This window comes from Procambarus clarkii, chromosome 24 (assembly GCF_040958095.1).
Source record: "Procambarus clarkii isolate CNS0578487 chromosome 24, FALCON_Pclarkii_2.0, whole genome shotgun sequence".
NCBI lineage: Eukaryota > Metazoa > Arthropoda > Malacostraca > Decapoda > Cambaridae > Procambarus > Procambarus clarkii.
In genome coordinates this window covers 31,597,613-31,610,708 of record NC_091173.1, presented here as the reverse complement: position 1 = coordinate 31,610,708, position 13,096 = coordinate 31,597,613, and the positions used below count along the sequence as shown (strand labels likewise).

The 13,096-nt window shown below is 41.7% G+C and overlaps 2 protein-coding genes across 2 annotated transcripts in view; both read left to right on the top strand.

Annotated features, from left to right (window-relative positions):
- The window catches only part of LOC123761587 (zinc finger protein 84-like), a 97,188-nt gene that overhangs the window by 21,193 nt on the left and 62,899 nt on the right, over nt 1-13,096 (top strand). The window lies entirely within an intron of this gene.
- LOC123761540 (tigger transposable element-derived protein 7-like) lies at nt 4,214-4,951 on the top strand. Its single transcript, XM_045747556.2, has one exon. The coding sequence runs from the start codon at nt 4,214-4,216 to the stop codon at nt 4,949-4,951; it is 738 nt and encodes a 245-aa protein (XP_045603512.2).

Genomic DNA, 13,096 nt, shown 5'->3' with positions numbered 1-13,096 from the left:
TCATCATACTTGTACAAATAAACTGGTATGGTGCCCAAAGACCATCGTGGTAACCAGTAAACAACACCGTCGTCTGCACGGTGGTGTCGTGCAGACGACGCCACCGCTCTCACCAAAATGGCGGCTCCAAACCTTCTCTTGCTGTTTATACCCTCTATACGCACGTTATATATAAGTATCTACATTTGTGTAGCGAACCACTAAGCTGGTATGGTGAGTGCAGTCAATAAAAGGTGGCTACACAGTCAAAAGACATCGCCACCACCCTCCCTCCCACAGCATTACACCTCCTTCCATGGCGCACAGTGCTAAATATCACCACAATCCTGCTATTATCAGAACCCTGGTCAGTTTTATCACAGTTAGGGGTCTTCTGTAATAATATCATCGCTACATAATAGCATGAACAAATATAATTTGGCATTTTTAGGCGATGCTGTGGTCACAAGCTCAACAGCAGTGCTGTTAGCTCATGCTGTGTGCGTCAGGCTTGGTTGCTCACTCAATACTGAGGCCAATAACACCCGGGAGTTTGGCCCACGATTTTTTTTTTAAATGGGGTCTGTTTACAAGAGCCCTGATGAAGGTGTGGTGATGCGGGCTGTTTAAATCTTGCGTAGTACTCCAACACATCATATGACGTGATGCGCAGTTTACTGGTACAACGTCCAGCACGTCATATGACGTGATGCGCACTTTAAGGGTTAAGGGTTAAACTGGTTGAGAGAGGTACAGTCTTTAACATGGTTGGGAAGGTCATTCCACATTCTGGGACCCTTGATTTGTAGAGCATTTCTAGTTTGATTAAGTCGTACTCTTGGAATATCAAAACTGTATTTCTGGTGTGGTGCTCATGGGTTCTGTTACAACCTTCTATGAAGCTTTTGAGGTCAGGATTGGCATTACAGTTCAGCATTTTATATATGTATAATACACATGAGAAAATGTGCAGTGACCTAATATCAAACATATTCAGAGATTTGAGTAGGGGTACCAAGTGATGTCTGGGGCCAGAGTTGGATATTGTCCTAATAGCAGCTTTGTGTTGAGTAATTAGAGGATGTAAATGATTTTGGGTAGTAGCACAAATACAAGCACAAATACCATAGTTGAGATATGGATAGATGAGGGAGTAATAGAGAGTCACCAGGGCAGGGCGGGGTACATAATATCTGATCTTAGAAAGAATGCCAACAGTTTTTGAAACTTTTTTTGATATATTTAGAATGTGTCCCTGGAAATTCAGCTTGTGGTTAATGAGAACGCCAAGGAATTTGCCATCTAATTTGTTACAAATTTGGGTATTGTTTATTTTGAGATTTATTTGATTAGAGGATTTATTGCCAAACAGAATATAGAAAGTTTTGTCAATGTTAAGGGTGAGTTTGTTGGCAGTTAGCCAAAGATGGACTTTCTCTAGCTCAGTATTTACTGTGGCATTTAGAGCAAGGGGGTTAGGACTGGAGTAAATGAAGGTTGTGTCGTCAGCAAATAGAATTGGTTTGAGGTGTTGGGAGGCATTTGGAAGGTCATTAATGTAGATGAGAAAGAGGAGAGGGCCAAGTATGCTGCCCTGAGGAACACCAATGTTGATGGGTAGGGTGGGAGAAATTGAATTATTCACAAACATACTGGACTGTGTGAATAGCTACGTCATTGTGCCTTTACTCACCATACAAGCTTAGATGTACAGTTATGGTGAACAAAACATGTAAATACGTATATATAACGTCTGTGTATAGTGAATAAATGCAAAAACAGTGTTGTGGGTGGAGAATGAGGGTGAGTGAGGTGTTGTTGAGGGAGGGAGTGGCAATGAGTGTGTGGCGGTCACTCCTCGTTGCTTTTTGACTCACAGTACCAACAAAATGGTTCGTTATGGTGAACAGAACATGCAGATACTTATATATAACCTGTGTATATAGTGTAACAACAGCAAAACTATTTGTTTATTGTTTTATGAACATAATAATTGAATCACTAATATGCACACCATAATTTTGAGTACAGCAATGGTTCTCACATTTTATTATATAAATATACCCTAATTCACTGTATGGAATAATATTACTGCAAAAAGAAAAATCAATCAGAGACATTGAAATAATTAGGTAATAATATATTTATTGCAACTGCCATCTGACAGTTCGGGCGGAGTAGACCTCGTCTGGCGAAGGCTCTGCCAACGCCTCTTTTTTTTGCCAGACTTTCCTACCCTTTTGTGGCTAAAATATGCCACCTACGATTTTTTTTTTTTTTCCGTGATCAGGGAACAAAAATGAACACTTCTATAAGACGAAAGAATTTTTTTTATTTTTTTTTTGTTGCGCCTGTGGGTGTTAATTCCATTTGGGCCCCTAGCAGTTTGAGGGTTAAGGCGCACTCTTGGAATATCAAATAGGTATTTGTTACTGGTGTGGTGGCTATGGTTTCTGTTACAACCTTTTAGGAAGTGTTTAAAGTCAGGATTGGCATTACTGCTCAGAGTTTTAAATATATAGCATACACATGAGAGGGTACTAAAGTACAGTAATACTTTAGGATGGGTGTTATCAGCATTCACAGGCACTGGTCATATTTGTGGTTAATACCACAAATATGATTTTTTTTTTTTACAATTTCAGTGCTTCCTCAGTCTAATGAACCCTGCTCTATCGAATTCCCGGAAGAGCCAAACAAATTGAATTCGGTACCAAATGTTCAGTGGAACATACAAATGTTCGATTAAGCGAGGAATGTTCGTCCCAGTGGTCACCAAGGTCGAGCGTTGGAGCTGGCTGTCATCAATCATGATTCGCCTAAGTGTAAACAGTTATAGTGGGTTTTATTATTTTTACCCATTGTTTCTAGGGAGAAATGGTGATAAAAATGGTGTCAGGGGGGTATTGGTGAGAAAGTTGTTGTTATGGGGCAAGTGGTGTCAGTAGTTAGGGTTTATTGTTAGGGGACAGGTGGTGTAAGTTACGTATTCTTATGGGAGGCAGGTTGTCAGTGGTAGAAGTTGTCAGGGAAAGCTGGAGTAATAGTGGTGTCAGTAGAGACTGTAGAGGCAACACGTGACTGGCTTCTTCATGCTTCCCCTCCAGCCCCCCCCCCCCCCCCATCCTCCCTCCTGCACCTGACCACCAGAGACCAGCCACTCACTCTCCTCTCCTCTCGTCGTCAGATGCCACGAGTCAATTTAATGATGTTAATTATCGCATTATCTACACTGAAAATAGCCTTTTTATTAGAAAAATGTCATATTGAAGCAATAATAACAGTGAAAATTTATGATATATACAGTATTTTAAGCAGTTGGAACACATTTCCTTTAAACTGAATTTTTAAGACAGTTGGGGGTACTACAACTGATTTGGCATTGTCTGGCTGGGTAACAGTGTGTCTCTCCTGGGGCCATGGGGGGGGGGGATTCCTTGGATCCCCCTCTCCCTCCCCCTAACAGCCTATGTACAGTAGTACATTAGGTATTAATACAGTATTGTACTGTATAAAATGAATAAAACTTCAAAACAAACAATATTTTATTAGTTATAACATCCAACAATATTATTTTTAAACAATTTGTAAGTCTATTTAGCTTAAATTTTGAGTAGGCCAGTAAAACAAGCACAGGTTGTGTGAACGTTAGGCCTTGGTGAGGTGGCTGGCACCTTTGTCTCCCTTCCTCTTAGTGTGAAAACGTGTTGCTCGCGCGTGAAAGGTAATTTTGAACAATTTTTATTGTTTGAACATTTATAATCTGTCAAGATGTCTCAGAGCAGCATTCGTGATATTCAAGATTTAAAACAAAAGAAAAAATATTTGTCAATTGATCAGAAAGTTGATTTCATAGAGAAAGCAGAGCGTGGATATTCTGTCACCCGTCTCGCCCAAGAATTCACCATCAGTAAAGCTACAGTTTGTGATATAAAAAAGCAAAAGGATAATATTAGGAAATTTGTTGTTCAAAGTCAAACTCATGCAATAGGCAACAGGAAAACATTGAAGTCTGCTAAATATACAGGTTTGGACTCGTCTGTATACAAATGGTTCACACAGCATCGTGCAAAATAAATTGCTGTTTCAGTTGATTCTATTAGAAATGCAGCTGAAAGACTTGCTGAAAAGTTAAACATAAACAATTTCAAGGCTAGCACTGGATGTGTATGTCAATTTAAAGAGAGGCATGGCATCATTAACAAGAAAATTTGTGGCGAAGCATTAAGTGCAGATGTTGGAAGTATTAATGCATTTAAACAAACTTTCTCAGCACATGGTATCTAATAATCTAAGCTGGTTTCAAGTGTACAATGCAGATGAAACAAGCTTTAACTGGAAATGCCTTCAAAGAAACACTTTGGTCTCTAGGCTTGAAGAGAGTATTCCTGGTCACAAGCTAAGCAAGGAAAGAATTTCAGCATTATTGTGCAGTAACGCAGATGGCAGTCACCGAATAAAGTGCGCAATTGTTGGGAAATCTGCCAACCCCAGAGCATTGAAAAACTGCATGAACAGACTACCTGTCGTTTACTACAACACAAAAAATGCCTGGTTCACACAAATTATTTTTGAAGACTGGTTCCAGAATCACTTTTGTAAAGAAGTAAGAAAGCATCAGATCAATGAGCATGGCATTTGTCCTGCTGATGTAATGGCAATGCTGTTGATTGATAATGCCCCAGCTCACCCCATTGCTAAATTAACTTTGCTTGATGGCAAAATAACACATATGGCTTTGCCACCAAACACTACATCTCTAATACAGCCCATGGATCAGGGGGTTATCTATGCTCTCAAACGGCTTTATAAGAGAGCTATGAATGTAGAAAGTATGGAAGTTGTGCTCTGTGAGGAAGACGAGAGGCTTAATAAGAATACAAGGGCTAGTAGAATACTAGAAAACTTCAAGAAATATTCAATTAAAGATGCACTTTACAACTGGGCCAAACAATGGAACGAGTTGAAGTGAGTTCCACATTAACCACTTAACTGCGCCAGCCGAGTATTCTCGGTCGGCGGCAAACTGCGCCAACCGAGAAAACTCTTTTTGATTTTTTGGTACCAATCCTAAATGTGTACAAGGTTGGTTGTGTATGAAATGGACTCTTAGGACCACCAGTGAGAGGCAGCCATCTTGGAAAAAATTCCCAGAATGCCCTAGGACTGCTGGCTGGGTTAGTACTGAATGAGCAACCATGGGTGGCGCACGCGCCTCTGGCTCTCAAACACCTGTCCGACGTGGTGTTGAAAGATAATGCTCTGTCGGTAAAATTCAAACCTTATTGTTTGAAGAACATAAGGGTCATAATATTGGTGAAGCTAGGTGCAATAAAGACCTAACACAAAGGTCGGATGCAAGTGATACAGCACCTATGAGGAGGATACAGGAGCTTATCCAGTTGTAGCTCTGAGCATCACCCCTTGCAATCCTATGCCATCTCCAATTTATTTAGATGATACATAGATGAATCATTTTCTGCGTTCAATGATGATGCATCTGATACAAGTAGCATAGATGAACAGTGTTAGCGGCTTCCATGGTGGTGTTTTCCATAGATATTTTCAAGAATACCTGAATCTCTTCCTTACTGACGGACACTCTTTGAGGCTAGCTGAATCTCTTTCTGACTGACGGACACTCTTTGAGGCAAGCTGAATCTCTTCCTGTGTGGGACCATACAAAGCAATCTTTTCAAGACTACCTTACAAATTGATCTTTTTCTATAATCTTTTCAATACTTCCTTATGCTTTACAAGCTTGGCTACATACAACCTACAAGTACTAAAGCCAAGGGTGTACGTGAGTGCGTTATTTGCAAGCACACAAAATGAAGAAACAGGAAGCGAATATGTATCTGTACCTGGTGCACTGAGAGCGAAGTCGCACTGTGTACCATGGACTACTTCGTTGAATATTACTCACTTCCGAAGTACTGAATGTGTAATACAGTGTGTTACTGTGTAAATAGTGTGTGAAACTGTACATATTGTAATTTTAGTGAATTTTTAACAGGTAATTTTGCGACAATAAACATTTATTGTGGACACATTACTGATACATGTATCACAGTTCCATGGAACATTATGAATGTTCTACTGTATACGTATTGTAAAGGACACAAATATGCATCATATACGATAAAAACAAAACAAATAAAACCGCATTGGAAATACATAAAAAAATAATTGAAAATATATTTGTGGCAAAACCAGATGCTTGAATGTCCCATGCGACCGTGTCTGGGTGAGTCACGCATGGGCGACCAGGCCCTGATGATGTCACAGCGTACCTTTTTCACGTCCCACAGCCAAAGTAAGTGGAATTTGGTATTTATTTTTACACAGACATGTTCAGGGAAGGAAATTTACCATTTTACGAAGAAATATAATTTTTTTGGAACACTTTATTTCATGCACACACGGGGAATTTCACAATAAACTCGGCGTAGCACAGTGGTTAAAGAATGCATGGAATACAATTCCGAGTCCGGTACCTGGTGAGAATGAAGACGCAGATGACTATGATTTTGAGGGCTTTGATAATGTGATTTTTGAAACATTAAGAGATGCTTGCGAGGAAGATTTGTAACTTTCTGATGTGACTGAGTGGTTAGATAATGATGCTGATGATCCAGGTTATGGTGAATTAACTGATGATGAGATTACCCAGTGTGTTATTGGTAATGCTGATGAGGATGCAGAAGAGGAGGAAGATACCCGTAGCATGTTACCAATTCTCTATGCTGCATCATTACAAAACGTTAATGAGCTTCTTGATATGATTGCTGTAACTGATGATGAAGACGTGGCAGATTATTATCTACACCTAAGGGGATTGAAAGATATTATGATGAAGAAACAAACTAAGATTCAAAAGTTTTTGGTACAGTTTAACAATAGGCCTACAGGACCAGCACCCAGCACTAACAAGAACTCAGCTGAGGATGCCCAGGATACTGGACTAGCAACTAGCACCAGCAAGGACTCACCTGAGGATGCCCAGGCAACTGGACCAGCACCCAGCACTAGCCATAACTTATCTGGGAGTGCCAATTGAACTGTACAACACAGTTCTAATGACAAATGTACAAAGTGCAAAAAGTGTAGTTTAAATGATACAGTATTGTATACGTTCACTTCAGTAGTGTGATTCTAGTACAGAATTCTGTCTGTACATAAAGTACAGACAGAAGGTCTGTACTTTATGTACAGACTGTAGTGTATAATGTACATTTGTTAGAAAAGTTACTGTTCTTTAATGAATTTATATTCATATCATATCTGGCACTCTCAGGGTATTAAGGCTAAAAGTCTGCACTACACAACTCAGTTGTTAAGGTAAGTACAGTAAAACACAATAACAATTTATTGCTAGATTTAGAAAGATTACATTAAGGTAATTACATAAATTAGGTAAGCTTAATTTTTTGGGGGGGAGGGGGGTCGGAGTTTTTTTTTTGGGCTGGACGGATGGAACGAATTCCGCACAAGAACGAATCGACTTCGCCCCATATAGTTCGTTCAAGTAAGGACACACTGTATCAGCAGATACTGATGCTACACAACCTAAAATAAAGCTGTGACTATCAGCATTAACTCTTAATAATAATGAATAAATCCGCAAGGATCTTGATGGGGGTTCGAACTTATGTGCTGAGTGTTCCCAAAAATGCCTTAGGCAACTGTACCATGACATGGTCAAAAGAATTGCATGATACAAAAATCGAGAGGGTATTAAACACAGAAAAAGGCTCACTATCACTTCAAGATGATCTAAATAAGGTTTTGAAATGGTCAAAAGATTGGTAGATGCAGTTTAACGTTGACAAATGTAAGGTTTGGGGCTAGGTAATGATAGCATTACAAGATACAAGCTAGATGGTGTTGAGATTGCGAAGTCAGATTGCGAAAGGAATCTGGGCATTATGATTAATAAGAATTTAAAACCAGAAAATCATTGCATAAGTGTTCGTAATAAGGCAAACAGGGCACTGGGATTTATTAATCGAAGCATTAGTAATAAGACACCTGGTGTCGTTCTTCAGCTATATCTTGCTTTGGTTAAGCCCCATTTAGATTATGCAGTTCAGTTTTGGTCTCCGTACTATAGAATGGATATAAATTCATTAGAACTCATCCAGCGTAGGATGACAACGTTAATCCCCAAAATTGGAAACCTGTCATATGAAGAAAGATTGACAAAACTTAAATTAGTCTCAAGAAAGGCAAATAATTAGGGGATGACATGATAGATAAGTACAAGTGGATGAATGGATATAACAAAGGGGGATATTAATAGGGTATTAAAAGTATCAACACAAGACAGAACATGAAACAATGATACAAATTGGATAAGTTTAGATTTAGGAAAGACTTGGGTAAATACTGGTTCTGTAACAGGGTTGTTGATTTGTGGAACCAATTACTGCATAACGTGGTGGAAGTGAGGGGTCCCTCGATTGTTTCAAACGTGGGTTGGACATGTATATGAGTGGGATTGGGCGGTTATAAATAGGAGCTGCCTCATATGGGCCAATAGGCCTTCTACAGTTACCTTTATTCTTTTGTTCTCATGTTCAATGTCATGATACAGTTGACTAAGGCGTGTCTGGGAACAATCAGCGCATAGGTTCGAATCCCTCATCAAGGCCTTTGTGGATTTGTTCATTTGGTATATCATGTTATTGTGATTTCTGTGTGTACAATAATAATAATAATAATTTATTTACAAGAAGGTAAAATGGGTTGGTGAGATTACATAAGATTGGTATTTTTACATTCATGCAAAACCAGTAACACGCGTAGCATTTTGGGCAGATCCTTTCTTTAAGAAGGAAAGAACAGGAAAAATATATATAATAAAGTGTGATCAACAAATAATGACTTTCTTTAACCCTTAACATGCTCGGGGTCTAATATCCTGCTATCCACACAGGCGCATTATCATTTTGAAAAAAAAAAAAATTTTTTTTTTTTGCTAATCTGTTAAGTTCTGTTCACTGATCACGGGAAAAATAAAAAAAAAATTCTAGTGTACTTACTTTTGTTGCAATAGAGCCGAGAAGCTCGGTGATGACGTCACAATCTGCATGTTCGCTCATGCAGTACACGCCCGGGAGATGTTGCGCGCGGTCCTCAAACAGCCAGAGTTGCCACAAATATATTTTCGCGCTATTTATTTACAATGTCTAAGCGCATTTTATCTAATTTTTTTTCACTAATTGTGTTTCAAATACTGTTTGAACATATTTTGTAACAATAATTGTTGCATATTTGAGTATACACAGGCGCACACAAATGTTTTCAATTACGGCAATATAATATGTCATTACAGTCTATTATATTGTATGTTCTGCTTATATTTGTATATATTTACACACACGCACACGCTATCTGCTTATATGTTTACATATTTACACACTCGCACACGCTATACACACTTTGAAGCACACTTAGAAGATTTCTAGACTGTGGTAGTCATTGAAGCAGTCGACAGCACATAATGGGATACCACACGTTTCACACCATGTTTGCACAAGCTTCCGTTTCTTGTCTCTACGTGTCGTTGTTTTACACACCAAGCAATCACGTTGGGCTATTGCACGCTTCACACCAGGTGGCAAATACTTAAGTTTGTGTGCTAGGAAGCCTTCAGTGTGAGCGAGGCGTGGAGTACCAGCATGCTGCAACAGTGGGTTTATGATGGGCCGCTGAATACCTGGGACATCTTTTGCAAACTTTCCTAATAACTGTATTGCAGCATCAAATACAAAGTCACGGAAAGTGGGCTTACGTCCAGTTCTCGCAAGGTATATGTTGAAACAGTTCAGCATGCTCATGTCCCCAAGATGGAAGAACACTTTTTTCGTCCACCTACATGTCTTCCGCACACACTCTGCAGTGCCAATCATCATGTCTGATTTATCAATCAACCGCATGTTGATATTATAGTCTAAAACACAGTCTGGCTTATATAGTGGTGCGTTTGTTTTATGGCTCACTTTCCCACTGTTCACCATTGTTCCATCATGAATTGTTGTCAACAAGTTCACCTCTCTTTTGTCTTTCCACCGAACTGACAGAATGTTATCACTTTTCCTTCTCTGACACTCACCAACTGCAATGTCGTTGTCAAACACAGGCATTTCCCTTCGTTGTGGCTTTACTGTACCAACCAATCCGGTTCTATTTTCTAGCAAGAACCGAGCTAGCAAGGGACTTGTATAGTAATTATCTGTGTATAAAATGTGTCCCTTGTTCATCCACGGAGCCATGATGGTCTTCACTACACTCCCCGAGAATCCATGTTCGTCGTTACCGGGAATGTCTACATCACTAGCCGAGTACAGAATCATGTGTAACATGTATCCTGTCTCACAATCACAAAGAACAAAAAATTTCAGGCCAAATCGGTTTCGTTTTGAGGGAATGTACTGTTTGAATGGAACACGTCCCTTGAAAAGTATGAGAGATTCATCAACCACCAGCTTCTGTGCTGGTACGTAAAAATCTCTGAATTTTCCAATAACATCGTTCATGTAGTGCCTCACTCGCCACAGTCTATCATCAGGTGTTCGGTAGTGAACACTTCCAAAATGTAGACACCTGAGGAGTATCTGAAACCTGTCTTGTGACATATATTTCCCGAATAAAGGTGTTGGTATTGTCTTGTCCTTGCTCCAATAGTCATTTATTGCATGTTTGTGACAGTGCTTCATCAACAAACAGAGTGCCAAAAACACATACATTTCTGCCACTGTGGTATTTTTCCAACGCTGCAGTTGTGAAAATTCTGTGATTTCCCTCTCAATCAGGTAAGCAGCATGCAGGTTCGTTTGGTGTACAATGTATTCCATGAGTGGTTCATCATAGAATGCTGTAAAATATTCCATCTCAGCCATGTCCTCACTTTGATTAGGGAAAAGGTTTGTAATCCCTACATCTTTATCGTCAAAGTGAGGAATATTAGGAATAAAATCGTCACCATCACTCCACTCAAGTATACCAGGCGTCCTGCGAGATGCAGAGGAAAGACGGCGAGGAAGCGATGCATACCGGTGACCAGGAGCTGAATACCGTCTGCGAGAAGCACGGCGGCTACGTGCACGTGAAGTGGGTGCACGTGAGGTGGGTGCACGTGAGGTGGGTGCACGTGAGGTGGGTGCACGTGAGGTGGATGCACTTGAGGTGGATGCACTTGAGGTGGATGCACGTGAGGTGGATGCATGTGAGGTGGATGCACGTGAGGTGGATGCACGTGAGGTGGATGCACGTGAACACGAGGGTCTTGGTCCCTCATGTGGTGCCATGCGGTGGCGCTTGGCCGGGCGAGATGCTGCTGACGCGACAATTTCTCGCCCAGTTACACCACTGGTACCAGCCACAGGCTCAATAAAACTTTGATCTGAGTCACTAAACCCAGAAAAGGAGTCACCTCCCTCTGACTCGTCACCCTCAAACAGAAAATATCCACAGGAACTGTGAGGTCGTGGTAGAAATGGGGTAGAAAATGGGCGAGGAGGCATGGGAGAGCGTATAGGCCTCGCCATGGCATGGCGGTCATTCTCACTTTCACTGCTGCTGCTACTATCACCCGACAACTGTGTATAATCCTCATCGTTGTCTTAATCGTCAAACACACTTTCTTCACCTTCAGAGAATAATTCGTGGGCTATTTGCTCTGGGGTGAGGGACTGAGTTGTGGGTGCCCGTGAGGCGTTTGACCGTGCGCTCGCCATGGTGACTCTCGCTAAACTGAGGCCTCCCATGCCATCGAATCATGAGCTGGATTTTTTTTCAAAATGGCCGCTGTTTACTAGAGCCCCTGGGCAGCGTATGGGACCCCCAGCTACACCGCGGGCCATTCAAATCGTGCGCGGTACCCATACACTTCATATGAAGTGAAGCGCAGTTGACTGGTAAAACGATTTACACTTCATATGAAGTGATGCGCACTTTAAGGGTTAATGACTGTGGCATAACGGGAAACCAGCATTCATCCAATGTCAGTACTGAAAATATCTCATGAGTGACCCAGCTTTACCTAGCCTAACCTTGTCCAAGATGCTGTTTTTGCTCTATTGGTTAAATAATGCTCTCTCATCCATGAAAGTTCCTAATTTTTCAGTAAAGTCTCAAAGTACTTATGTAACCCGGATGGATGTACCCGTAGCTATCCAGGCTGATAAGTAACTATTATTTTTCTGGCATCAGTCAAAGTGCATGGAATTCTTGCCTACTGGGGGCCACGAGCCAGAAACTGGCTTTTTCAGAGAGGTGCGAGGAGCAATGGCTTGTAGAAACCCCCGTGTGGTTGGAAGCATTCTATGTCTGCCATCAACTGGGTCTGGCACCCAGAAAGGTAGTCGCCCCAAAACAAACCCCTATTCTGGTGAAAATATTGCTACCAAAAGCCGAATAAGTGAACAAAACTCCCCAAATGAACACTAGCAAACTGGCATGATATCATCATGTTGCCGCGCCGCCGTCTGTGCCACCCCCCTCCTGGGAGGGGGAAGGGGAAGCCCCAGACCCCCGTGCCGGCGATCCAACCGGCAGTTCTTGGTTGATGTGATACTGGCAGGTCGGGTGCCTCTGGCTCCTGCTTTGATTTCAATTTCTGTGCCTTGTGGCATGGGCTGTCTCTACAGGTGGTGTGCGAGTCCCCTCCCTGTCTTCCGGCTCCGACCCATCAGCGGGTTCGGGGGTGGGGTGGGGTCTAGTTGGTGTTGAGACTCGGGCAGTTTCTGGGGGTGTATGGCGGCGGAGGCATTCAAACCTGTTCCTCCTTCCGGTGCATATGGGTCTGACCAGTGGGCCCCCCTTCCTTACAGTTTTTTGGCTGCCTCGACTCTTGTGAGGCCGGGGCTTTGGGGGAACAACTCCGCTCCGGGTCCTCGGTGTGAGATTCCCAGGGCGGCAGAGGGGTTGACTTGGGCCCCATCTGGGTTTTTGTACCCTTGGAGCGGGGCTTGCTGTTACACGGAGTGGGGTTCTCGTTCACTCCCTTCGCGTACGACTTGGATTTGGCGTCTACCCTTTCCCCTGGGTCCAGTTCCCGTTGGTTCCTCAGTCCATCCTTTTGGAAGTTTTTGACTTCCTGTTTCCCTTCTCA